Source organism: Lonchura striata, chromosome 3 (assembly GCF_050655825.1).
Source record: "Lonchura striata isolate lonStrDom1 chromosome 3, ASM5065582v1, whole genome shotgun sequence".
Lineage (NCBI taxonomy): Eukaryota > Metazoa > Chordata > Aves > Passeriformes > Estrildidae > Lonchura > Lonchura striata.
Window position 1 is genome coordinate 6,595,471 of NC_140705.1, and position 27,027 is coordinate 6,622,497.

At 39.6% G+C, this 27,027-nt stretch overlaps 2 protein-coding genes across 11 annotated transcripts in view; both read left to right on the forward strand.

Annotated features, from left to right (window-relative positions):
- The window catches only part of CD2AP (CD2 associated protein), a 76,226-nt gene extending 63,196 nt beyond the window's left edge, over positions 1-13,030 (forward strand). For 8 of the 9 annotated variants that reach the window (XM_085574452.1, XM_021529764.3, XM_085574454.1 and 5 more), the window contains 6 exons: positions 767-909; positions 6,971-7,086; positions 7,841-7,927; positions 8,623-8,792; positions 9,512-9,575; positions 10,724-13,030. In XM_085574452.1, coding sequence (XP_085430578.1) covers positions 767-909; positions 6,971-7,086; positions 7,841-7,927; positions 8,623-8,792; positions 9,512-9,575; positions 10,724-10,765 — 622 coding nt within the window. In that variant the 3' untranslated portion in view covers positions 10,766-13,030. Of the gene's footprint in view, positions 1-766; positions 910-3,485; positions 3,560-6,970; positions 7,087-7,840; positions 7,928-8,622; positions 8,793-9,511; positions 9,576-10,723 lie in introns of all 9 variants that reach the window. The other variant, XR_014953541.1, reaches the window with a different exon arrangement.
- Positions 13,031-15,328: 2,298 nt separating this feature from the next.
- On the forward strand, positions 15,329-26,740 carry ADGRF4 (adhesion G protein-coupled receptor F4). 2 transcript variants are annotated; one of them, XM_031504550.3, is made up of 8 exons: positions 15,329-15,468; positions 18,578-18,679; positions 19,058-19,094; positions 19,222-19,382; positions 20,352-20,609; positions 21,262-22,626; positions 23,472-23,513; positions 23,593-23,827. In XM_031504550.3, exons 2-8 carry the CDS (start codon positions 18,602-18,604, stop codon positions 23,683-23,685), a joined length of 2,034 nt encoding a protein of 677 aa, XP_031360410.2. In that variant the 5' UTR covers positions 15,329-15,468; positions 18,578-18,601; the 3' UTR covers positions 23,686-23,827. The 2 variants fall into 2 exon arrangements, with proteins under 2 accessions (XP_031360410.2, XP_085430575.1); XM_085574449.1 differs by lacking the exon at positions 15,329-15,468 and adding an exon at positions 25,818-26,740 and having other exon boundaries at positions 18,464-18,679; positions 23,593-23,652.
- The last annotated feature ends 287 nt before the right edge of the window (positions 26,741-27,027 follow it).

A 27,027-nucleotide genomic window follows, 5' to 3' on the forward strand; every position in this document is an offset into this window, starting at 1 on the left:
TAGAGATATTTAAATGTCTGAATGTTTTTAACATTGATTTAGGAAGATCAGGCTGCGGTCTCTTTTTCTACTGCAGTAAAATTTACAGGCTTTGGGAAGTGAATTAATGAAAGGAGCACAGTTTATATATGGCATGTACAAGTCAAGCAGGTGATCAGGTCTGATCAGCATGGGTTTGTGATGGCAAGAATTGTCAAAGAAAATGTTTCCTACTCTTTTTTATTTTTGGTGGGGGTTGCACTACTTTGGATTGTTTCATTGTTGTTCTTGGTGGGTTTTTTGTCTGTGAATGATGTGAGCAGATATGGTAGGAATGCATGGCAGAACAAAAGCTACGAGGTAGTTTTTTCCATATCCAGCAAGAAATAACTTGTTCTTGTCAGCCCTTTTTCCTGTACAGGAAGATTTCTTTAATGTCAAGGAGTCAGTTTCTGAATTATTTCAAGAGATATTAGTGAAAATGTTATTCAGCTCACCTGTCATTTGAATATTTTGGACTGAAATGCCAAAGAGTCCTAGAGTAAAAGTTTTGGATTATTTTCACATGGGTTTTGGCACATCTGACAGCTCTGCAAGAGATGGAGCAGAAAAAATTGTTTTCATAGGAGTAGAATTGATCTCTAGAATTTTGATATCTAAAACAAGGCTTTAGAAAGTGATAAAATCTACTGTAGTTTTTCAGTTTACTTCTAATTCTTGATATGTTTCTCTTTTAAACTATTTCATCTCTTGACTAAGCAGGTTTTGTCTTTTTCTTCTTACACAGAACTAATGGAGAAGTTGTTACTCTTCGACCAAAATCTGAAGTTGAGCCAGTAGCAAAACCAAAGTTAGACTCTGAACTGTTGCCACTCAGACCAAAATCAGTAGAGGTAGATTCACTTGTGGTAAAGAGCTCTAAAGAATCAGGTAAGAAAATAAGTGTTCTTTTGGACCTTTCTGTTTGAATTGCTGTGTTTTACAGGGTTGGAATAAGCTTTCTGAGTGATTTACTCAAAATAGCACTGAGTGCATTTATGCCTCTGTATTCTTTTAGAGGTACTGTAGGCAGCTGAAGGTAAGAGCCAGGAGGGGGTGAGCAGATGTCAGCAGGGTATTTGCAGGTAGCTGCTGAGCTCTGGGTTGCACAGTGGGCAGGAAGAGAGAGAGAGAGAGAGATAATGGTTTATTCTTCTAATTTGAAAGCTTGGTTTTTTTTTACTGCCACTTTCATCTTGAGTTTTTATGAAGTTGTTTTTTTAATGGCTGCTTCAGTTTCTTCTGCTCTTGCAATTCAGATAACTTTGCTTTTCTAAGTTAGCTTTTCTAGCTAACTTCAGAATTCTTAGTAATGCTATTACCTTTCGCCTCCTGTGGTTTAGTTCAGAGCTATTCTAGATTTTGACTTTATCATACCTTAAATTGGGGCTTTAAAAAGCATGGAGCATTGTGCATTTGAATACATGCTTATGGCTTTGCTTAAAACACCTTGAACCAAACCTGGCATCTCCTTAATTCTAAATACATCCAGTAAAGCCCTTGATAGTGGTTAAAACACCCATATTTAATGATCAGAACCTCTGAACTACTGTATTGATACCGTTTGCCCTTGACTGACAGTGTAACTGATACCAGACCTCTGTGTGTCACTTAGGCAGAGAGCAGCTGCTGTGGGCATACTTCTTTAAAGTCTAAATTATTTATATTTTATGATTATCCACTTCAGCTGTAGTGAATTATACCTGCAGAGTGCATCTTGCATATCTCAAATGCATCTCTTTGTCTCAGAAAATATTTTAGCAATAATAAATTTAAAAATAGTATAAATGTATTTATTTTTAAGGCAAATTATGATATTCTAGCTGTAGAATAGTTGGTCCAAATTATAATAAATTCATCTGGAAGATAAAAGTAATGCATTAGAAGAACTGAAGCAGTTTAGGAATTACAAAGAATACTCCTGACATTTTTTCATTGAGCATGTTAAAATATGTTTTTTAAGTGTACATGCTTTATATGAGGAAAAGTTAATTCATATATGTCTCTAATGCAGAAGTTATACTACTCAGATTAGATAATGAAAAAAAAAATCTTTAATGTGAGGGTGGTGAGGCCCTGGCACAGGTTGCCCAGAGAAGCTGTGGCTGCCCCATCCCTGGAAGTGTCCAAGGCCAGGTTGGATGGGGCTTGGAGCAACCAGGTCTAGTGGAAGGTGAAGATCTCGAAGTTCCCTTCCAACTCAAGCCATCCTATGATTATCAGCTTTCTAACAAGTATAATAAATTCTATTATTATTTCTAATGTTGTGTTAGATGTGTTACTGTACAGCATAGTATCATTTAAACTCAGGAAAAATTCCCTATGGAAACAGCTGGAATATCTTTTTTTTTTTCTTTACATTCAGTTACTTTGACATCTTTAATAACGAGGGTGGAAACATAGTACCTGTGCTGTCAGCTGTTCATGTATATACTACAATTCAGAATATTCTGTGATAGCAAAAGAATAATTTTACACAGATTAAGGAAAAAAAAAGTGATTTTTTTTTTTCTTTGCTAACAGAAGTTTTTACAGGCTTCTGGAGAAATGGAAGGTTTTAATACCTAGATGGGGCAGGGCACAGGGGTGCACAAGGGGCTCATGGGTGAGGTCTGTTCAGTTGTGTTTGGTGCACAGAAAGCAAAGGAGGCTCAGGCAGTTCATGTGGGGCTGCATCACTGAGAAGGGTCAAGGAGCTGCAGCTGCAGGAAAGTTTCAGAAATCCTCTATTTTGTCAAACTATCATTCCTTAAAACAATCTGCATAAATCAGTCCTACTACTCTTGTGAAAAAGGGCTGATCCAAACTCCTACCAGTAAAATGTAATGAATCTCATGCTGTAATTCTCTACATACTGTGCTGCTAAAGACATAATACCCTGGGCAGCCAAGGCTATATAAAACTATAAAAATAAGATATTGGGTCCTTATATAACTTTTAAGACTGTTTAACCTTACAGTAACTAGAATAGCTATTAATAGGGCTGGCAACTACTCTACCAGAGCATTTTTTATTTCTTCCCCCCTCTTCAGATTATGATCCTGAGGTAAATGCATTTTTGTGAGGTTTTTTTTTAATATGGGTCCTTAGTTTGACCATGAAGTGAGGTTTAGATTGAGCCACTTTCAGTTTAGCATAAGAAGCTGTAAATATTCTGTTATGAAGAAACCAACCCACCCCATATCAAAATTATGTCACCAGGCATCAGATAAGGACAAATAATCAGAACCATTTAGAAACATTGATCACATTAAAATAACTCCTCTTGAAGTTTTAATTGAAAAATTGCATAAATGTTTCTCTGATTAGAATCAAGTACTGTAAAAGACTAAAGCTGTAATATTGGCATGCTGAACATGTAAAGCAGTTCTGTTTCTTCTACAAATGTTTCTTTTTCCTGCTTTGTAAAATAATTTTTTTGTTCAGAATCTTTTTCTAGACATTCCTCTCCTGACTTTTCTTTCCAGATTTTGTTTCCTATCCTGTTTGCCATGTTTCCCTTCTTACGTGTCAGGAAATTACCCTACCCTTCTCCATTTTGGTAAGATAACAATCTCTAAGGAAATCCAAATGCTTTATTCCATACACATCCTCTTCTTAACATTGTGAGCGTGGTTTTCAGTTGCAATTATTGGTACTAAAATTTTGGGGTTTCTCTTAAAAATGCACTTTTTTTTGTTTGTTTGAATGCCTGTTTTCCTTAGCTGTTAAAGAAGTTACTTTAAGTAGGCTTTTCCTTTAGGAACTGGTGGGGACTAAAAGTAAGAAAAGAATTTACAGTACAGCTATTGATAAGCCAAACTTAGTGTTTGTTTGTAGTGAAATGTGTTCAGTACCTTTAGCACATCTGGTGTATGTAGGTTGAATGGCTTTATCATTCTGTACACACAAAGAACACAATCATTAAGCTTTTGGGCACAAATATTTTATAGCTTATAGCTGTCCCCTGAATTTTTGGAGGAAATCTCAGTAAGATGAGAAAGGGCAGCATCTTTTTACTCCACAGATTAATGTGAGTTCTTAGCTTCCGAAATACTGGATGCATTTCACTTCTATCATGGGTATTTAAACCCCAGCCACATGAGATGGTGGAACCATGATTTCTTCAGCCACCCTTCAGCTTTGCTTCTTTTTGTGAAGACTTTCTAAGACGAGCTACAATGAATACACTTGAAACATTCACACATCTTAACAAAGCCTCTCATTAATTGTGCCTGTCAAAGCTCCTAACAGCTCTGTGGTGGATCCATGGTAAGCTTGTAGAGGAAACATTTCTAATAATCCATGCTATGTAACTATAGGTTTAGCTCATCTTCTTAGAAAGGTACTCTTGCTCAGTCATACAGTCCTTTTTTTGACCCAGATTATCTCCAGATGTGTGTTATTGCTCTTTTGGCACTATGATGGGATTTCCTTTAACAATTGCTGACAGGCTGTCTGTGCCAATCTTATTTGATAAATCATTTTATTGACTGAAATAGGTGTAGGTAGACTGTGAACTTTCAATGGATTTCATCAGAATCTCTATTGGTTTAATGGTTTATTGGCTAAATTTTCTCTAAAATAACTGAAAATGCTGTTTAAAAAGAAAAAATCAAATAAACCCCCTAAGCCCGCAGTAAAACCAATCAACCTACCACCACTACCAAAAACTAAACCCTAATCTCCGCCAACCTGTGTTTTAATTTCTTCCCTATACCAAAGCAATAAATTGGTAAAGTAAAAACAAAAATTCAAGTACAGTCAGAATTCCCTCTGATTGGAATCTGCTGGCAAAATCTTAATGTTGAACAATTCCCTCAGGTGTAACAAATTACTTTAGAAGCTCTTAGAAATATGGACAAAATCTTTGGCTTTTGTATCATCCCACCATTTATATTCAAATAGTACACAGTTCATAATTCTAGCAGTCTTTAAGTCTTGTCAAATATTGTGAGTTTTTTTTCAAACTTTACATTTTTCTTAATATATTTTTAATATTCTTAACATGCCTGACGTTACTGTTCATGGAGGCAGGACTGGCATTACAGTCATAATAGCAGCTAAATTTATAATTCTTACTTAAAATTTCTTGCATAATGATTTGTCATTTCTGTGGAATGGCAAAAAGAAGGATCATTTAAAGTCAGAAATTAGTGAGATAACAGAAAAAGGAATAAAAATTTTTCTTATTACCTTTTCAATGATACCTAACTAACATAAATCCTAATTTGCCCTTTGGCAACCTGGTCTAGTGGAAGGTGTTCCTGCCTATGGCAGGGGCTCAAATTGGGTGATCTTAAGGTCCCTTCCAGCCCAAACTGTGACTCTGACAGCTTTGCACTCTGAGATTTCTGAGAATTGAGTAAAGACCATGCAGATGACCCTGTGGTCATTGTTGTTTGCAGTGTATTAAATGAAATATTTTATTGACACAGAATGGAAATCCCTTCTCATTTATTTCTCCCTCATCCTCTTTTCCGTCAGCTGCTTGCCATTCATCACTCTTCTGTTTCTTCTTTCTTTTTTTTTTCCTCCCCTGCTTGTTTAATTGCAGGTGTGATTGCATGTTTACAGAAGACTATCTTGACTTTCTCTTAATTAGAGATAAAAAGCAGCAAAACTGATTGGTAACAGTACTATAAAGGAATGGGTGATGAAGTAAGTCTGGTCGGGGCTGTCCAGGAGCTGAATGCTCTAAGGCCTTCAAGGATATTAATGATGAGAACACATTAAAATCAAGTAAAACATTCAGTGGAAAACTGAGTACCTACAAGTATAAATTAGCTTTGACAATGTATGAGTAAAACATGATTTTAAGACATCCAGGCACTGAAGGGGTATGAATAGTCTGGCTCAATGTACCCAAGGCTTTTTTCTTATCTGACCTTTAATAGGAATGCAGGAAAAGAGATCATAGATTCAGTTTGCTAAATCATAATGTCAAGTGAGAATCAGAGATCATTGAAAAAAACAAACCCAAAATCTTGAATGTTGTTTATGGTGCCTATAATAAATACTGTGTGGCATTTTAGTGTCAATCTATAGAATAAGTGATGAATTTGGGTGGTAAATTAGATATATAATAACTGTAAACTTTTGTCAATGCTTAAATAAAAACCACCACTCAATCTTACTAGACATCTGTTGCCAGGTAAGTATATTTATTTTTGTGGAGAAAAGGCCAAGTGCTGTTGTTACTTAGGTGAAATACTTACACTACTAAGACTAGTTGTGGTCAGTTCTTTCTATTATCAACTTTTTTCCTGAAGTTGCCTGTTCCCAGAGGATGTGAAGCATTTCTGCTGATCTGAGAGAGAGGGTTTACCTAGAGGTGTGAACATAAAGAGAGTAATGAGCAAAGAGATCTGTGTGATTGAATAAATTACGAGAGTAGAGTTTTGAAATGTTTTATTAAAGTCTTGATGAAATTTTGTATTACCTTTAGATAGTGAACATGAAAAAAACTACCCTGCACAGACATAGGTGCAGTTAATGTCTTGTTAGCTTTCACCAGTGTGCGGAGTACACCAGTATGTAATTTACCATTTTGCTTTTATTTTTGTCTTAGTCACTAAACTTGCATTTTCATGCTTTTCATGCAAGTTCAGTTACAAGAAAATACACTCTCAAGTAGTTGAATATGGCAGCTCTTAGAAAAGGTAATAAGCATAGTTCCTGCAGATGCTGCCGTGTTGCTAGAGCATTTCTTCTCTTCACACAAATTAACTTGAATTTAAGCCCTAGTTGAATTAACTCTTACTTTTTTTTCAAGGGGAAAAATACAGTTTCCCATATATGTCAAAGTCATGCTGTTGTTTCAGATACCTCATGTGTTCTGTATGTTAAAAATCCTCCAAACAATAAGAATTCTGATAATTCTTTTTGTGTCTCAAGTTAAAAAAAAGTGATATAAAGAACTCAGCGAAACCTTCTGGTCTTGATGGTGGTCTCTGTTTTCATCTTTTTGTAGATCTGTTAAGCTTTGATGATGTAATAGCTACCTCAGAGAATCTGTCACACCCGACTGCGAACCGGCCCAAGATGCCTGGTAGGAGGCTGCCTTCCCGTTTCAATAGCAGTAGTCCTGTGAGTATTTTGGGGGTGTTCTCCTAGTAGGGAACTAAAAACTGCTTCCCAGGAAAGGACTACACTGGGGAACAGTCTTTTGAGATATTTATCTGAAGAGCAAAATGCTGCAGGGGTTCAGTTCCTGTAGGTTTTGTGTGCAGGGAGATCCATTCCCAGCAGGGAACTGTGTTGCAGCTGAAGGAGGGTTTCTGTTCCATGGGGTGTTGCTGCAGGAGATATTCAGCTCTTCTGGCCTCATTGATGGTGAAATAGATCTGGAAGTGTCTTCAGTGACTTTGACAATTGGCCACTATAAATTTGTAATTTAATGCTGCTATAATGAGGGGCTCATGAGCTTAGTGCTGATGTAAGGTTGGCAGACAGTGAGAAGCAGGGGGTGCAGAGTCCTTGAAATCAGTTTTTGTCATTGGATGTTGCATAGTCATGCCAGTTACCATCTGCAGTTACTGCCCATTTGTGTTTTATGGAAGCACCTACAGACTCCCAAAAGTATCACAGACTTAAGTATTGCAAATATGCTCGAAAATCCTGCCCAAGATTCTTGTGTTTAAGTTCAGCTAAATGTGGGGAAGGAAACTTCTGACTGTCAGGGACAGAAAAGTCTGCTAGTGTAGCAATTTAAGTTTTGTTACTTGGTTTTTTCCTTTACTATTGCATTTTTATAAACATGTGAAAGGTTTTTTAATTTACTTTTAAGTTTTGTTGTTTTTAATTCTGAAAACCTTTTCATTTCTTATGAATGGTTTGCCAGGCAAGTCAAAATATGGGTCCAGAAAAAATTTTGAAGGTGCAGAAAGAAGAAGAAAGTGCCAAACCAAAGCCAGTTGAAACAAAGAAGGTATGATACTACCAAGGAGCCAGAGGAGTACCAGGCAGCTTGGTGTTCTGGTCATCTTGTTTGCATTTCCAGTACAGGTTCATGCAACCATCTGAATGCCAGTGCTTGTAGTTAAGTACAAGTGAGCTGAGTCATTTAGTATGAAGTTCAAAGTAAGCAATTTAGAATTGAATTTCATTTATACTTTACAAAGTGCATGAGTTCTGATGAGAACTGCTGTATCAGGTGGTATTTCCCAAATAAGTTCCATATCTGTTCAGCTTTCAGTCTCCTGACAGACAGAATAACTGAGCAAATCAGCAGAGTGCACTTCCATATCTGTTCAGCTTTCAGTCTCCTGACAGACAGAATAACTGAGCAGATCAGCAGAGTGTGCAAACATTTATTTATAATGACCCAGTGGATTTAATGGAATCACTTTTTTTTTTAAGTGAAGAGGACTGAAGTGTAAGTACTTTTTTTAGTGATTACAGGAACCTTAGGTTAATCATTAATTAAGAGCTGTATAAAGTAACTACCTCATATACTACAATAATCCATTCAAACTGTACTTTTTTTTTTTTTACCTTTTAGGTAGAAAATTAAGGCAAATTATGCACATTTAGCTCCCATCCTGGTACAACCTGTACTGTATGCTGTAAACATTTAGTTCGTAAAGATTTCACTTCTTAACTTTCTGCCAATTTATTTTTTAGCCATCTGCATTCAGCCCACTGATTCCACCTTCATCTCAGAGACCAAGTTCTGTCATACTCGACTTTTTACCTGGAGACCTCCAAAATGATGAAAAAAATTCTGTGGAAGAGCTCAGGACTCAGGTTAATGATTTAATGGGTTTAGTAGACGCCCTGAAGAAAGAGCATGGGTAAATATTTCCTTTGTCAATCTGCAAAGTATTATATAGACATCTTATAAATGTTTTAAATGCTAGACTTTAAAATAAGACAGCTATTCTGTGCTAATAACATATTAATACATAAATTCAGGTATTTCCTATTGACATTGGTCCTACTAAATGTCCTAAATATGTACAAATGTGATGTCAGGATATTTTTTGAATTTGTACATATTTTTTCCCTCATGCTCTGCACTCCTGCATCCATTACATCTTTTTGACAGTATTTCTTAAACAGTTTGTGCTTTCATTGTAAGGAAAAGCAGTTAATTTTTTGTGGTAATGACAAGTACATGATGCAGGCCTTGTGTAATACTGTGCACAAGAACTTGCAGTATTCACATGACTTATATTCTAAGTAATTTATTCTTTATGTAGAAGTAGCCATGTTATTTTAGGTTGAATTCTACTTTAAATATTAAATAACAGCACAAACATTTAAGTAGCCTCCTTAAAATTGGGATTAAAAATTAGGGATAGGTGAATAGCAGTAGAAGCAGTAAGAAGCATTGAGTGATGGTAGAAACTTGTGGTCCAACTGATGTGAGTAATAATTCACTGATGGGCATGTGCCTTGTTTTGTGAATCCCACTTGTAAAATTTAAACAAGGTGTGTGCATCCCATCCTCATTAATGGGAAGTTTCTTTTTCTCATTTCTGAGTTCTGTTTCTATCTTAACTACTTTTAGGAGAGAACTGGAAAAACTAAAGAAGGATTTGGAAGAAGAGAAACTGTTGCGAAGCAATCTGGAGGTAATGTTATCACCAGGGGTGTGTAGGCTTTGTTCTGGGATTTGATGTCACAGGAGAGTCTTAACAAACCTGTTCAGTCTCTTTGTGTTGCTGTTTTATTTTGTGATTGAATGAATGCTTCATGAGGCATTTAGACATACAGAGAAGATCCAAGATCAGCTTTCTTTTTCTGGAATAGTATTTGTAAAAGTCAGTGTGGAGGTTGGAGTGGGAGTTCAGTTTAGTGCTGTTGGATTCTGCTCTTTTCTAGAAATATGTCCAACTAGACAAATTCCAGGAGAGACAGTTACTACTTTGCATTTATAAGCTTGAAAGACCTATTAATTAATTTAGGTAATCAAAAGAAAAACAAAAGTAAATATCTCTAATTTTTGATGAATTGTTTAAATATTAAGTGTGGATGATTGGCCAAAAGAACAGAATTAATCTGAAAAATTTCCTTATGAATGAATGCCACTCCTCAGTTTACTGATCAACACTACTTGCAGTACAATATGATGCCATTAAGTAGTTAACAGGATGAGCTCATTGTAGGACATTATTTCAGTCTGGTACAAAAGGGAATTTTATTTGTGAAATAGTTCATCTTGCTGCCTACAAAGCTGCTTGAAACACATGAGAGAAACTTCTGGTTTCTCTCTTTAATGTGACTGTAAAGCAATCAATGAAGATGCCTTAAATATGTAGTGGAGATGTAGAGGGTGTAACTGCAGGTGTCCTCTGAGTCAATTTCAAGAAATACAAATTAATCCTGGCAGTGTTTTGCATGAAAGGCTGTTTTGGGAAGTTACTCTGAGGTGATGGTGCAGCATTACACGGGGACCTGTCAGGTGATTCCATAACCCAGCTTTGACTTCTTTCTTCAGAGAGAGTTTATCCAGACAAGCTGATTTATAAAACAGGGTATTTTTTTTATATTTTAAAAATATTATACCAGGACTGTAGTCAAATTTTTAATTATTTTAAATTCCTGTTCATTTAGCAGTATAATGGTACAAATCAGGTTTAAATACTGAGCTGTCAAATGCTTCTATGGTGCAATACTTAAGTATCTTTGAAATGTAAAGGTTATAACTTTGGTGAAAGCTCTGAAGATTTTATAACTACTTTAATACTGATATTCTTTTCAAAATGTTTGTTTTTTTCAGCTTGAAATAGAAAAATTGAAGAAAGCAGTGATGTCTACATGAGACCACTATGGACTCAATGTTTTTAACTCACCAGGAATTCAAAGTTGAACACAAGGAGAACTGACTCTTATTTCATTATAATGGATGCTCTGGTGTTCTACAGTCTTAAAGAAAAAAATATAGTAAAAAAAAAAAAAGGAATATAGTCTTATATTCAAAGAAATAAGAAAACAAAAAAAGAATAATGATGTAATTTTTTTGCCAATATGAAAGAGGCCTTATTTCTTACTGTGCTGGAATTGCAGACCTTATTTTTTTGGTTTGCTTGAAAATACTACTGAATCTGTATAGGAAGGAGAGGGAATTCTTAATAGATTTTTATTGAATACCTGTAGCTTAATTTTTAAAGAGATCTATACTATAAATAGGGTGATCTGTCTTTGCAACTAATCTGTAAAATAGTCTGCTGGAAGGGATGGAATGACTGTATTGTAATTGTAGTCACTACTTTTCCCCTACGTGCAAAAAGGAATATATAATATTTGTATAATTTTGGCAGTCTTACCCAGGGTTATGCTGTTGTGCCTGTCTGCAGTGAGAGTACTCAACTCATGAACAGCATAGTATTAATAATGAGATAGGAATTTGTTAGTGCAATGAAGCAGGTGAAACTCCTATGCATTGTAGAGAGATTGAATTATCTAATTCCAGTAGTTCAGCAGAACGGTTTGTCACTTGCACTATTGGATTAAAAAGGGATTTAAGACTTAATTGCGAAATCATGACAAAATTAACTGTTAAACCACAAAATGCAAGGAATACAGAAACAAAGCAAGAGTCCAGTCTTAACCTGTTGTGCCTAAAATATTACAGTGTAGAGCATGAAAGAGTAAACCTTAAGTCACAGCATCTGTACTTCTGTGTTTCTGAAGTCATCAATCTTTCTAGTGGTTCAAGTATGCATCTTGATTTGTTTTTACAATAGTCAGGGTTTTTTTATAATATCTCCAAATAAATCCCTTTGGAACTTCGATGCTCTCAAAAGCTCTCAATATTTATATATTTATGCCATAAACTTTCTCAGTATCTTGCATACCTCTAAGCTTAGTAACATCGTTATATTTTAATAAGTGATTGGAACAATTGCTTTGACATCATTATGCTGGTGTCCAAGATGGTGTCTTTACTTCATGGAAAATAAGTTGGGATCTTGTGGGTTACCATTATCTTTAAACCCTGGGCTCAAAACTTGCACCAGAATAATTCACAAATAATATGCAAAGTGATGGGAGACAATGGTATTTATTGCTGTGTTTGTCTGATTAAAGAATTAAAAAACATACAGCTTTAGAAAGCCAGTCAAATTCATTATTTCTGTTAATCAGCTCATCTCCTTTTGGTCTGCTGTAACTTAAAAGACAAAAACATGCCACATAGTTTGGCGACTTCACCAATAAAAGAAAGTAATTAAGCTTCTCTTCATAGGAGTAGTCATAAATACAGTAATTATTCAGTATGTCAGTTGTTCAAGTGACATGGAAGTGTTACTTCTTGAGAGGAATCACACACTATGGGATTCTTCCACAGTTTGTGTCAAAAAGTTAATTGGGAAATGTTTGTTCCTGATTCAAGTAGTTCATGAAATCTCATTGAAATCTGATCAGTACACTATACAGTTATGGAGTAATATCTGCTAGTCAAATTGCTAGTAAGCTGATTCACTCAATGCTTTCTTTTAACCTTGAATTGCCCAAGTGCATCACAAATGAATTGAGGAATTGTATGCTTCTCATCAGACACTAAAGTCATGCCTGGAATTCATGCCTGTAAAGCAGGTGATGAAAAACAAGGATTGAGCCTAATGAAGGACCCAATTTTGTTATACAAGCTCTCCACTGTGATTGGAGCACAAAACAAATCTTGGAAGGGATTGCTCTGCAGAAATTGTGCCCTGTGTGTGAGCTTGCAGAGGATGAACAGAACAAGACAATCAGTTAAAGCCACAAATGAGAGGTGTTTGTTATTTAATGGCCTTTGTTCGCTATAGCAATAAATGACCCAAGTGCAATGACTTGCTTTAATAAACCCTCCTGTAAAAGTCGCTGCTATGAGTATTTGTAGCCATAAGGAAGTTTCCCTGATGTGTGTCTGTCTTGTCTTCAGCTAGTGTTACATACTGGAGTGGAGGGGGGAGAGGGTAATAGTTTTGGAGACATTCCACAGTACAAGTTCCTAAGAGCAGTGTGCTTCACTGACTTGTCTACTGGTGCTGTAAAATGATGCATGCTATCCAAACTCAGCAAATAAAATGAGTATAAAAACCTCTTCAGGCATCTGTTCACTTCTGTTCAGGATTGTCTTGTATGCCCTTAAATTCTTTCCAAGAAGGAGTATAGGGGGTGGAAGCAAAGTATTTATAATAGTCCCCTTTAAAGTTTTCAGATTTCCATTTACTCACTGGGATGCTCTGGCTCCTTATAACAGGGTGGCTTAGGATCCAAACAGTTGGAAAGCTCCGTTTTCCTTTGCAAAGGTAACTGGGAGTTTTTAACTTCTCAGGATCTGTTAATTCCCCCATTTTTTTCTTCTTGGCCCATATCGAACTGACCTTACTGTGCATCTTCAGAGGCTTTATTTAAGATCCCTCTTGCCACTCAGTACGATGGATAAATGCATGTTTGAATTCCCTCTTAAGTATATAGTGAAGGACTGAAAACTGAGGATATGGCATGTTTAATAGGGATATGGAAGATGGGATAGGCACATAAAGAGCAGAACAGCAGAAGGGCATTTTTAAACTGTCAGGTTTTCATTCAGTCTAAAGATTCTCTAAAAATCTTTTGGTAGTACACAAGGTATAGTTTAAAAAAAGCAAAATTACAGGTGTACTTGATTTTTTTTTTTCCCACAAAGATGAATTTTTTTCATTAATATTCATGGAAGTTAATTTCTGTTGGAAACCTGTGATTATTGCAAGATTTTAATTGTATAGCAAAGTATTTGTTGAACTTTTAAATAAATACCTTGTATTCATTAAGATAGCACAAGTCTGTTGTTACCTCTTTCCAAAGGAGATAGTAAACCCAGGTTCACACAGCTGCCTTTTGGCTGCTCTAAAAGTTATCCAAGACGTTTCTGATCTCTGAGAAAGCATGTAATGAGCATGGCTGGTTGCAGATCTTGGGTAATTGGATTTTGCAAGAGCTGAGAAGACAAACCCCTCCCTGTAGGTGCCTGAGGAATGCAAACAACCCCAAAAAGCATGAGACTGATGCTGCTGGAGTCAGGGTTTGGGGTTCCCTCTTTGTTGGGAGTCATGGTTTCTATCTCTTTCCAAGCCCCCTGGGAGCCCAGATTGGCACAGTTTCTTTCTGGGAGAAGCGTGTGGGTATCTGAGGGCTGCAGGGTGCTGGACTTTGTGTCCTCCAGAGAGCTCTTGATGTTGAGGGGGTGTTGAGAATCAAGGGCCATTCAGTTTTGCCATCACAGTAAAGGTTCAGGGAGTGTGTAGAAGCACAGCTCCAGGTGACATAGACAAGAAGCCTTCTGAAACGTGTCCGTACCTTGGTTTTTAGCTTTCTTACTTTAAAGTATTTTTTCAATTGATCTCTGTCTGGTATTGTATCATGTAAAGTAATTTGACCTTCTCAGGTGGGTTGTGTTGGCTGTGCTTGATGATGCCTGGCTAAATTCCTACTTGATCCAGATGTGAGGCTGGCTGTATCAAAGCAGAACAATAAATAATACCTATCTTTAGGTTAAAACTGGAGACATGCCTGTGGCTGAGGACTGGCTGGAGTTGTGACAGCAGACAAAACGAGAGGTAACCCCATAAGCTCCTGACTAAAACACTGCAGGAATGTAGAAAAAAATCAGTGACCAGAGCTGTTTGAAGTCAGTCCTATGTGAAGAAGTGTTAGGAATTGCTCTTCTGTAGTGATAAACTACTTGCTGTGAATTTCTGGCTATTGCAAATTGGCTCTTGGAGGTGAGGTGATATTCAGTGAGCCAACAAGTGACCATGGCACAAGGTTAGCAGATAACTGTTACCCTTTATGATGGGATAGCCCTGAAGAAAAGGTTATTTGTCCATTGGGCTTTTTACCTGCACAGGGTGCTGTCAGTAGTGTACTCTTGCATGTATGGAGGATAATGCATTAACTTGGCCAGATTTTGATCATTAATGTTTTGAAGTCTTTTAAGAGATTGTTCAGAGAGCCATTGTTCAGAGTGCCCCATCCGCGGAAGTGTTTAAGAACAGGTTGGAGGGGGCTTAAAGCAACCTTAGACAGTAGAAGATATCCCTGTCTATGGCAGGGGGTTGGAATTGGATGGTCTTAAAGGTCTCTTCCAACCCAAACCATTCCTGATTCTATGAAATACAGAAGAGCAGAAGCTGCTGCCTGCACCTGGAGGAAGGGCACCAACCTCACAAGTGTGACTGACTCATCCCTGTGGACTCCTGGCAGAGGTGGCAATCTGGCAGATTTGTGGGCGTGTGTATAATGTGTTTTGTCATTTTGCAGTGCAATACCTTCATCTGCAGGTTCCTCAGCCTTAATCCAGTCAGGCAAGAAAAGAAGCAGCTGCTGCCCAACATTATTTCTTCATGGGAAAACTCCAAATGAGGCAGGGCTGGGTAAGACTGAGAGAGACTGGGGCAGAATGGCAGCAGATGAGTGGTTAGAGAGTCACATCTGAGACCTTGGGAATCCCTAGCTGGGTTACCTTTGCTCGCAGTATTCCCCAGACTTCTGAAAATGGTGAGTACTTCCACAGAACATCATTGGTCAGAGCTGCTGGAGAATTATCACTGGTCTGTAAAATTGCTTCATATATAATCTAAAATGCATTTAATTGCTAAGGCTGTCTTTACTTTGCACTTCTTTCCTTAGTTTTATGTTTTCTTTACATCTGTGAAAATAGTTAGATATTTTAATTAACCTTTGTTTTTTTTTTTTTCTTGTAATTGGTCTCTAATCAGTGTTGTCACTTTTAAGAAAATTTTGAGTTTTCTTATGGCTATATGTAAAGATTACTCTTAGAACTTGCTTCACTTAAAGCTACACTTTCCAACTATGATTCCTTTAAAAATACAACTGACACTTTTCTAAGAATTAAGAGCTTTACTTTTTATCCTTGGATGACCATGTTAACACTAAAACCTCCTGCTGCAGCTTTGGCTTGCCTGGTAGCAAATGGCAGGTTATCATGTTACAGTGGCTTGTTGAGTCTTAAGCAAGCCATATGGCCATTCAAGCCCTAAAACCAATATATTAGGTTATGTAATAATGGGTTTAATACTTCTGATAAATGTTGAAGTTGTGGGTTTGTAGTATTTGTAAAAATATATTTCTCTAGCAAATCATTGCAAGGTCAGTATAAATGTCAATTTTGTAAAAAGTGTGCTTGTAGTTTTTTTGTGCAGGACACCTTTTGCTGTAAACTTAGCTGTAGTTTGTTTTCTGGAGCAGTGGACGGGGGGAGAGGTCATTCCAGGTGATGGAGGACCTTTTGGCCAGAGACTTTGGGTCCAGCATTGCAGGGGCTGTAACTCCTGTAGTTGTCATTGTTTGGACAGATCCCTCTGTTTGCTGTACCCACATGGGGCCAGACTGCTGTGCAGTGCATCCTGCCAGTAGTTAAAATCAAGGATATGCTTGGGGTAGAGGAAAGGAGGATAGTTCTGTAGAGTTTTGCAAGATACTTCAGTTTTACACCAACAGGAGTCAGAGTAAGGGATTTGAATGTAATGCTGTGAACATTAACCAATATAGGGATTACTTTTTAAATTCATCATCAGTTTATTTTTTTGCTGTTTTAAGAGACTCTGCTGTCTTGTAACCACTGCCCATCCACTCTCTCCTTGCTTTTTCCCTTCTGTTGAGGGCTTTGGAATGAATTGGAGAAGTAGGATCATCAGCTGGTGACAATCTCCTGAGCTGAGTGTTGAAGTGTCCCCTTACTAGAAAGCTCTTTTCAGATGAGAGGGTATCGACACCTCAGCTGCTCATGTAGCTGTGTCCTGGTACATGGAGGGAGCAGAAGCCTCTGGAATAGAGGAGTGTCATGCTTACAGCTTCTTACAAAGGCAGGGATTATCAGCAGTAGATAGTTTATGATAAGAGATAAATCATCCTCTCTCTGCTTATGCTTTCATGTGGTCCAATGTCACAATACCCATGTTTTTTCCTAAAGTAACAGTGACTTGCTGCTGTCTTGCTTGTTTTGCCCCGAGTTTCTCCAGCTGCCGTGGCAGGTTGTTGCAGTGCTGGGACTGGGTGGTTTCCAACATGAGTCAAACAATGCAGCCGAGCGAGCTCAGTGTTCCCCTGCTGGCAGGGGCTGGTGTCTCGGTGAGCCCGAGATACTTGGAGATGTCCCAGATTTCTGCCTCACTCAGAGGTAACAGCCCTGGGTGGGGTTCCACCTGTGATTAAATACAAAATGAATGTGAATTAATTAGTGGTGAGACACAATCAGCTCAAGGATTCTGAGCTCTGAAATGGAATTAGGGCTACGAGCTCACAATAAACATTTAATGACTGCAGAAATCAGAAAGGAATTTGGTGCAGCCTTTCACCCCAAACCTGTAGGTGTTTCCCAGCCACCTCCCGTTCTTTGGCAATATTGATCTGAACATTCTGCTTTGCTTCTCCTGATCCATTTTATTTCCTTAGAAGAGCTAGTGGCTGCTAGCTTTTAATACAACAATGCTTTTCATATTAAGAGCTGAATTCAGAGCCTGACACGAGGTTCTCCTTAAGAGCTACCTTAGAAATCCAGTGCATTAGTTGAACTCTTGCTTTTATGGTAATTTCATTATTAAATTGAAACAGATCTCAAAACATAGAATGGTGGACAACATCAGAGAATAAAAGGGGTAGGCAGCTGTGTGCCTGGGCCTTTGATGCTATCAGATGGGAGAGTCTGGAGCCTCTGGATGGGAAAACACATCTCTGCTCTCCAAGTGCAGGACCCCTTCTGCTTCTCATCAGCATCATCTGTGCTGATCAGTGTCTGTCAGGGGGAAAATTGAGGGGCTTCTTTCAAGGCATGGTAATTTGATGAGATTTTTCATGTTGCCTTCTTTTGAGATCAAGCTGTCATCCTGTTTTGCCACTGTGCATTTGCTTCTTGCTTTAGTGGTTTAGCTTAGTGACTTTTGTGCATTTTATTTTTGATTTTTTTTTATTAAATTAATCTACTTGCGGTGATAGAATATCAGTGTCTTAATTCTTCTGAACCCACAGCAGCTGTTGCTTTTGCCTTGGACATGTCTAAGATCTCATAATGAGATCTGATGTATCATGTTGTTTTTCCTTCGTTCCCTTTCTTTGTTTGATTATTTTTTTCCAACAAATATGCTGTAACAACTTGCATCCCAGGATGCTTAGCTTTTATTAAGAACTGTGGGAAACTTCATGGAGGGAATAGAGGTCTGAATCCTTCTGCAAAGGAAATAACTCTTCACTCTAGCCCATGTTTATCATATTTTGATTTCTGGCCCCTGAGTGCCCACATTTCCTACTCACATGGCAGGAACTGCCCAAGGAGAGCAGAGCATTGAACCCAGTGTAGATGAGACTGTCTTAAATCACGTCAAAAGGGACCCACAGGCTGAGGTGCTTTAATAAGCTCTCCAGCTTACAGTTTACAGTGTTGAACAGATTTCCTTTTTTATTTTTTTTTTAAGAAAGGGTTCACAAGTCATTCTCAGTAAAGGTAATGAATTATGAATGCCTGAAAATCACCTTGCAAGCCCAATAAAGACAGTCTCTGGCATAGCTGCTTTTTTACTAGTAAGTAATCAGACTGTGTTCAAAAAGTGGAAACAGAGATGTCTGAATTTCTTTAACATCTTTCTTCCAGGAGGAAATCAGCAAATGAGTAGTGATGGATGTGAGGGTGGTCTACTGCCTGTTCCTTTGGGCTGCACACTTCTTCCTGGCCGTGCCACACACCACTCCCAGGGTAAGTTTCACTAGACCAGGCTGCTCAAATCCCCATCAAGTGACCTTGAACACTTCCAGGGATGGGGCAGGCACAGCCAGTCAGGACAGCCTGTTCCAGTGTCTCACCACCCTCATCATAAACAACTTCTTCATCTGAGATCTGTGCATGAGCTCAGAGTGTCACTTCAGTATCAGGGTCCAACTGGAGGCTTCATATACAGAGGCATACTTTAAGTAGAGACTTCTCAGTTGGTCTGTATCAGCCAAGAGCCACAAGCTCTGCATTCTGCACCTCAAAAGGACTATTTTCCTCTTGCAATCCTTTCTGGTTTGTACCAAGGAGTCATCTACTTATTTATGTAAATATTCACTCTATGTTCCACTTCTTATTTTTCAGGTTTTCAGAAACAAATCAAAGACTGGTGATGAGCAAGGTACAGTGCCTTGGTTAATGCTTTGTGAGATGTCATCAGTTATCAATACTTCACATCCCTGATGCATCACAGACCATGGTATGCTGTCTTTCACCTTGTAACAGTGTCTGCTTGGTTTATTTTCCAGATGCCTGCATAAATCTCATTCCCTGCCAAGATAATGGAGCAATTTGTATTCAGCCTTGCTCTCCCTCCTTCCATGGGGAGACAAGCTTTGTCTGTGAGGACAGAAAGTGGCAGATGTTGTCAGATGCTTGTGCAAGCCTGGATGTTCAGTCCCTTTTTCAGGTGAGGATGCTGTTGAGCACCTTGGCCTGTGCTTGTAACTTCTTGCAAGGACAGACCCTCCTTCCGTGTGCTTTCAGTCTTGAGCAAAGGGAGATGGTGTCCTAAAACAGATTACTTTGATAGCAGGCTCTGAGTTCATGGAATCAAAGAACTGTTTAAGTTGGAAAAGACCTCTAAGATCATTGAGTGAAACCATTAATCCAACCAGCACCATTTCACTCCTGAGCCTTGTCCTCAAGTGCTATCTCCATACCTTTTTTGAGCATGTCCAGGAATTGTGATTCCATCACTTTTCTGGGCAGTCTGTTCCAAGGCCTGACCACCCTTTCAGAAAATTTTCCTAATATCTAGACCTCCCTTGATGTGACTGGAGACCATGGCCTCTTGTCCTGTCACTTGCTACCTGTGAGAAAAGCCTGACCCCCCACCTCACTGTTACCACTTTCAGGTAGTTGTAAAGAGTGATACGGTCCCACCTTGAGCCTTCTTTTTTCCAGGCTGAACATTCCCAGATCCACTCATCATCAGACTTTGCTCTAGTTCTTTCACAATCTTATCTCAGGTGATAGGGGAGTCTTGTGTGGAAACATAATTCAGAAATGAAGTTGTCTTTTTCACTTGGCTGGTGTTTCTCACGTGGATCTAAATCAAGATAAGAACACAATAGGATGAAAATGAGGAAAGAACAGCATGACAGTGTGTAATAATCAGAAGATTTATGACAGATTCTCCTCTGCTGCAAGATCCTTAATCAAGTCACTTAATCAAGTGACACTGCATTTAGTTCTTTTCCCTTCCTTCACATGTGTAGCAAAACCATGATATTCTTCTCAGGTGAGCTTTGGTCCTGGTTTCAGTCCATCTGGCACCTTCTCTGCACACCCAGCACTGCATCTCTTGCCTAGTTGTAGCAGTGGCTTCATTTTAATTCTTTTCATTAATTGTCTCAAATCTATTTCCTCCCTCCAGAGGATATCCCAAAGTGAACTCCCATGCTCTGGAGAACATCTTCCTTTTGTAGGAGGAGGAAAGCTAGGGCATGGGAAGCCTGGAGATGGAGCAAAACATTTTGGTGCTGGGAATCATAGCTGCCAAGCTGACTTTTCATGCATCATCCCAGATATCCTGTCTTCACCAGCCATCCCAGGAAACATTGCTGATATAGTGGAATTGCTAAAGAAGATCTCCCTGCTGCTATCAGAGAATGTCACTAGAGGAAAAATGCAGGTATTTACTTTTATTGGCTTTGGGAGGTACTTCTGATCTTTACAGAGCTTCCACAAGCACTGTCCAATGAAGTGGTGGCTGCAGGTCACATGGAGATCACCTGGAATGCATTTCCAGATATTTTGTTAGCAGAGAAACTTTTTGACTTATTCATGTGTGGTGGGTGAAAATAGCCTGTGGAATTGAATTTCTATAAAAGCAAAGGTTTTCAGGAGCTGCTGTTGCAGGCATGGGCTAGCAGTACAAGGAAGAATTGCTTTCTGAAGTACGACACTGTAGGGAAGGCAGCCTTGTACAACAGCTGAAATCTTTCCCTGGTGAACTCAGAGAACAGGGGAAGAAATACAGAGAGGGTGGTAAAAATCAGACCTGCACTGTGGGTCAGCATCTGGAATAGAAGTATGGTGTCCTTTTTTGCTTTATGTTTACTTTTGCAATCATCTTTTGATGTAGAATATGAAGAGGATATGACAGTTCTAGTAATGAGATGTTTGGGGTTTGACTGGGATGGGTCATTGGAATATATTCATTGTCAAAAGGATTATTTCTTTTATAGAAATCACTTTGCCTTTTTGGAGGCACTGCCAGGAGAATAATATTTGATTTCTTATATCATAAAACAAATTAATTTTATTTTGCTTGTTTGTTTCAGAGCTACAGCAGGATAGCAAACCATATTCTGAACAGTTCCATCATTTCCAACTGGGCTTTTGTAAAGGACAGAAATGCTGGTTCAATATTACTGGACTCAGTGAATTTATTTGCTGGGAAACTTCTTCTAAGAAATGGGTCAGAAAGTATCCAGGAGCCCTTCATCGCCACCAAAGGCTACAGCATACACAGAAACACTTCAGGAAAGAGCTTTGACTTTTCCATGGAGTTCAGTAGCACAGGCAATATTACTGGGCAGGTGGTGATTCCAGAGGAAGAGCTGCTGAGGTTACCCAGGGCTTCCAAAGCCATCAGCGTTGCATTTCCAACGCTCGGAGCCGTGCTAGAGAGCACCCAGCCAGACCCCGCTTTTGTGAACGGGATGGTGCTGTCGGTGTTGCTGCCAGAGGAGCTCCAGAACATTTTGCTGACCTTTGAGAAGCTGAACAAGCTGGAGCAGGTGGGGGCTCAGTGCGTGGCGTGGCACTCGGCCGAGCGGCGCTGGGACCCGCGGGCGTGCGAGGTGCGCGCCCACAACGTCACCGCCGTGGTTTGTGTCTGCGCCCACCGGCGCCGCGCCTACAGCTCCTTCTCCATCCTGATGGCCCCGGCCGCGCCGCGCAGCTCGCTGCTGGATGCCATCACACGGGTGGGCCTGGGCCTGTCCATTCTCAGCCTGGTCCTCTGCCTCCTCATCGAGGCTGTGGTCTGGCAGCACGCCACGAAAACCGAAATAACCTACATGCGCCACTTCTGCTTGGTCAACATCGCTGCCTCGCTTCTCGTCGCAGATATCCTGTTCATCCTGGCAGCCATTGTGCACAATACAGCCCTAAACTACCAGCTGTGTGTGGCAGTCACTTTTTTCCTTCACTTTTTCTATCTTGCCCTGTTTTTTTGGATGTTTACCTTGGGCCTCTTAATTCTCTATGGATTATTATTAATTTTTTTTAAGATAACAAGATCTGTATTCTTACCTGCAGCATTGTCTATTGGATATGGATGTCCCTTGGTTATATCTATCCTCACTGTTGCTATTACTGAACCGAAAAATGGATATTTAAGGAGTGGAGCTTGCTGGCTCAATTGGTATGAGACAAAAGCCATTTTGGCTTTTGTTATACCTGCCCTGAGCATCATTGTTATGAATCTCATTGTGGTGGTCGTGGTTGTGGTGAAGACTGGGAGATCCTCCATTGGAGAAGGCTGCAAGTCACAGGATTTGAACAGCGTGATCCGAGTCAGCAAAAACGTTGCCCTTCTGACACCTCTGCTGGGCCTCACCTGGGGGTTTGGGTTAGCCACAATCATCGACAGCCGCTCTCTGGCCTTCCACATCGTCTTTGCGCTGCTGAACGCCTTCCAGGTAAGCTCTGGGACACTGGGAGTAGTGTGTGTGCTCAGACCTTGAGCCTGGCATAAAGAGGTGCTGGCAGCAGGTGTGTGTGAAAAGCAGGACCTCAGCTTTCCCTTCCACTCGGTGCTTTCCCTTTGTGCACGCACGAGGCATCACGGGTTGGTGGTTTAGGTGCTGATGAGTCATGGGGCAAACTGGTCTGGTTTGAAGTGGGATGAAGAAATAATCCTGTGATTAATTTCTGTTAGATGTAAAATACACCACTTAATGTCCATAACTGCAAAGATGTCTGATCCTCATCAATTAACAATTACACAGAAAATTCTCCCTTCCAGTGAAGATGACACTGGCACAGATTTCCCAGAGAAGCTGTGGGTGCCCCATCTCTGGGAATGTTCAAGACCAGGCTGGATGGGGCTCTGAGAGACCTGGTGTAGTGGAAGGTGTCCCTGCCCATGGCTTGGAACTGGATGTCCTTTAAGGTCAATTCCAACCCAAACCATTCCATTCCATAGCTGGCTCCATGGTTTGATTAACTCATCAGCATAAACATCCAGTGTTACATGATGCACTGCTGCACACCCAGTCTGCCTTAGCTCTTGGATCAGGCTGCACTCGGTGGGCTGAGAAACTCCTGGTTTGTTACCCCTCAGTCCAGTTCATAGTCAGCATTAACACAGGTTATATCCATTCCTGATATTCCCAGAGACCTGGGAGGATAAACCTATTTTGTGCATTGCTGTTACCTGAATCACAGGTGATGAGATCTGTCCTTAATGAAAAGTCATCTAGAAATACTTAAGAAATAACATGTGCTTATGCTAGTTTTGTTAACTGGTTTTGTAATTTCTTAGGGATTCTTCATCCTGTTGTTTGGGACACTTCTGGACAGAAAGGTACTTATTCTGGATTATATGAGCATTTTCTACACCTTGAGAAACTGGTCCCTTTAATATTTTTTATTTAAATCTGCAGACAAGAGAAGCCTTAAGGATGAACTGCCTTTCATCAAGGCGGAAGTGGGGTCTAGAAAAGGTAAAGTTTATTTATTTTCCCATAAATGGCTAATTTACCAATTTACAAACCTTGTTTGTATGTTGGAAGAATGGAACCATCCACTACATCTTACACCAGGTAACATTTTTCAAATTAAAATTCTTGCTGAAGGACATACATGTATCTCAAAAGTCTGCTCAGGATATTAAGCTGCTAAAGATCAGAAGTGGCAATCAATAAATTTTGGTGATTCCTGCATAACCTACTGCTGTGGTTACAAAGTTAAAAGTAGTATTTTTAACCAATCTCTTCACCTGCAGCTGTCAAATCCCTTTTGGTAGACAGTCCCAGTAACTTTCTTCCCCCCATATTAGATTTACTTTAAGGTCACTGAATAAGGAAGGAACAGAATTAGGAATCAGAAATCTCAATATAATGACTTGTTTGCTGCCTTCACAAAAATATGGATGTGTATGCCAGCAGGACTGCTTTAGTGTGTCAGAGGATTGTTCTGCTTTCATCTGAGGGATGGAAACCACTCAGAGCCCAGCCAATGTGTTTGATGCTAATTGATGTGCACTCATGAGAGTTTAAGGTTCTTTTAAATATCAGAACAATTCGTTAAAGCAATTCAACCTTAAGGAAACAAACTGTGTTTTAGCAGCTTCCTACAAAAACTTTGGCAGAATTGAAGTGTTGACATCACTGAGCTGGTGTTTCCTACCTCTACTGGAAAACTTTTGTCTGTTGTCCTTAGATTTCTTTTGGTACCAAGGCTTAGTTGTTTCACACAGTATTTATAAAAGGGAATGCCCTTTAGGTGTCTCAAGAATTACCTGCAGTGTTTTTGCTGTCTGCCAAAAGAAACTGTGTCAGTCCAGTTTGGACATGGGAAAGATCATTTCTTTGCCTTTTATCCGGTCTATTACTCAGTTATTATCCTTGTATTGAAGCTGCAGAGGGTCTTCCAGTGACTCTGTGTTCAAATGTATGTGACTTATGAGGGGAAAATAAAGGGTTTAAGGCAGCTATTCCTCCTCTCTGAAATGGGTCATTTGGGGCAGGAGAGACTGTGCAACTTGGAGATTACAGCTCCAGGAAGATCCAGTAAAGATGTTTCACATCTTGTCAGGCATTAGGTCAGGACTGAAAGTTTGAAAGTTAAAATTCCCTCAAAACACCATCAATGTAATAGTCTGGTAACAACAGATAGAAATGTCACTAATCCCATGACTCAGCAACATTTGATAAAAATATTGAGTGATGTCACTGGGCAAAACTTGATGTAGAAACTATGACTGTGTGTGCTTGGGAATTTGGGTCGATGTTGTCACTCACCTGGGTGGAAGAAACCACGTGTAGGTGTTTACTGTGGCATAACAGAGGGGAAAGATGTGAGTCATCCACTTTTGTAAACTTGAGTGTAAACATGGAGTTTGAGCTGGAGAAGTTTGTCACACCTGAGATGATTGTTTAAAAAAAAAAATAGTCTTTGTTTCAGAGAGCCTCAGAATCATGGGATTATTTTTGTTGGAAGAGAGCTCTGAGGTAGAGTCCAACTGTGAACCTACCTCTAAACCATGTCCCCAAGGGTCACATTTGTGACTTTTAAATGCCTCCAGAGACTGCATAGTGGGCAGTCTATTCCAATGGTTGATAGCACTTTTGGTGAGGGAATTGTTCCTAATATCCAATCTAAATCCCCCTGACACAAGCTGAGACCATTTCCTTTTGTCATGTTACTATTACGTGAGAAAAGAGCCTGACCCTCGCCTGGCTGTCTCCTCCTGTCAGGAGTTGTGCAGAGCCAGAATATCCCCCTGAGCCTCCTTTTCTCCAGGCTGGGCCCCCCCAGCTCCCTCAGCTGCTCCTCCTCAGACCTGAGCTCCAGCCCCTTCCCCAGCTCCGTTCCCTTCCCTGGACACGCTCCAGCCCCTCAGTGTCCCTCCTGAACTGAGGTGCCCAAAGTGGGACTGTGAACCTGGGGGCTCAGTGGTCAATGTAAAGACTGGAAGGATGATGCAGACTCTGGCTTCAAGTCTTTGAGTTTCCCCAGACCTGCAGGAGCCTTTCCTTTGGGTCACATTTTAAGGTGACCATCTTGTGGTATTTCTCCCAGGATGCTGAGGCACCTCCTGTTTGAAATGGACCCTCCACCTCCATGGATGATATTTGCAATCTGACCTGATTGTTTTCCCTCCTAGTCCTAGCTGTGGGCTGTTGTCTTCAGTGGATTTGACCAGCGAGAAGAAAAGGAGCACTCCTTGCAGAGAGATGCTGGTTTGAGGGAGCTGAGGAGCCTGAGCAGCTCAGAGCATGGACTGCAGTGTCTGGGAGCACAGCCACAGGAAGCATCATGGAAACCAGAAGAGAAAAGGCCCTGAACCTCCTGTCAGGAGCAGGAAACCATCACTGCTGCTGCAGCCCTTGGAGGAAACATGCTGAAGCATAAAGCTTGTTTCTCACCTTTGTGAAAACTTCTGTGCGGACAGTTTGTCCTCGTTTGCCATTTCAGTGCTTCAATTTCTTTCTTCTTCTTTTCTTTTTTTTTTTTTTTTTTTTTTTTTTTTTTTTTTTGGCAGTGCAATAAGGAGCTGTACAGTATGTGGAGCTACTCTAAAATTATTTAATTTTTCATGTGGTGTACAAATGTTGAGCATTATCTGGCTGATTTTGATTCTCTTTTGAGCAAAACTGATTCTATTTGTTGCTACTGTATTCATAATTTCCATTTGTCCTCCTGGAGTGATGGACAACCCTGTTTCTGCATTGCAGCTGTTCTCTCCCTCCCAGTATTTGTTGTCTTCATCTCCATCATGTACTTGTGTGTCAGAGGAATTGTACAAAGCCCTTTTCTGATCTGTCAGGACAGAATTTTCTTTATTTTTCCTGTCCTGCAAGACAATGACAGAGATGAACAAGAAAGAGGACTCGAAATAATCACTTTCCCTCTCTAGATGTGGGAAAACTCCACATGAGATGGGGTGTCTGGTTTAATTAGAAAATCTGTCCTTGTTCTGAGAAACCCTTTCCAATGAAGGCCTTGATAGAAGCATTATTGACTCCAGTCAGGATAAACTGATGGTTTCAAATGAAAATAAAGTTGAAATTTTGTCATTGTTTCTAACAAGTGGTACTTATCCTTCTCTACCAAAAATGTAGATAAATGCCCTATAGAATTACCTCAAGTCAGAAACTTATATCCGTGTGACTTCACATACATTTGAAATATAGAAGATATAAGCAAAATAACACAGTTTAATGTCATCAACAAACCTCTGTTGAAGAGGGAGAAAAATGCCCTGGCATGGAAAAGCCACAGCCAGATGTTCTGGTGGGAGAAGCTGAGGAGGGTCTGGAGGGCAGAGCTGTGCCTGGGCCTTGGGGCATTTCTTGTCCTCAGGACTCTGTTGC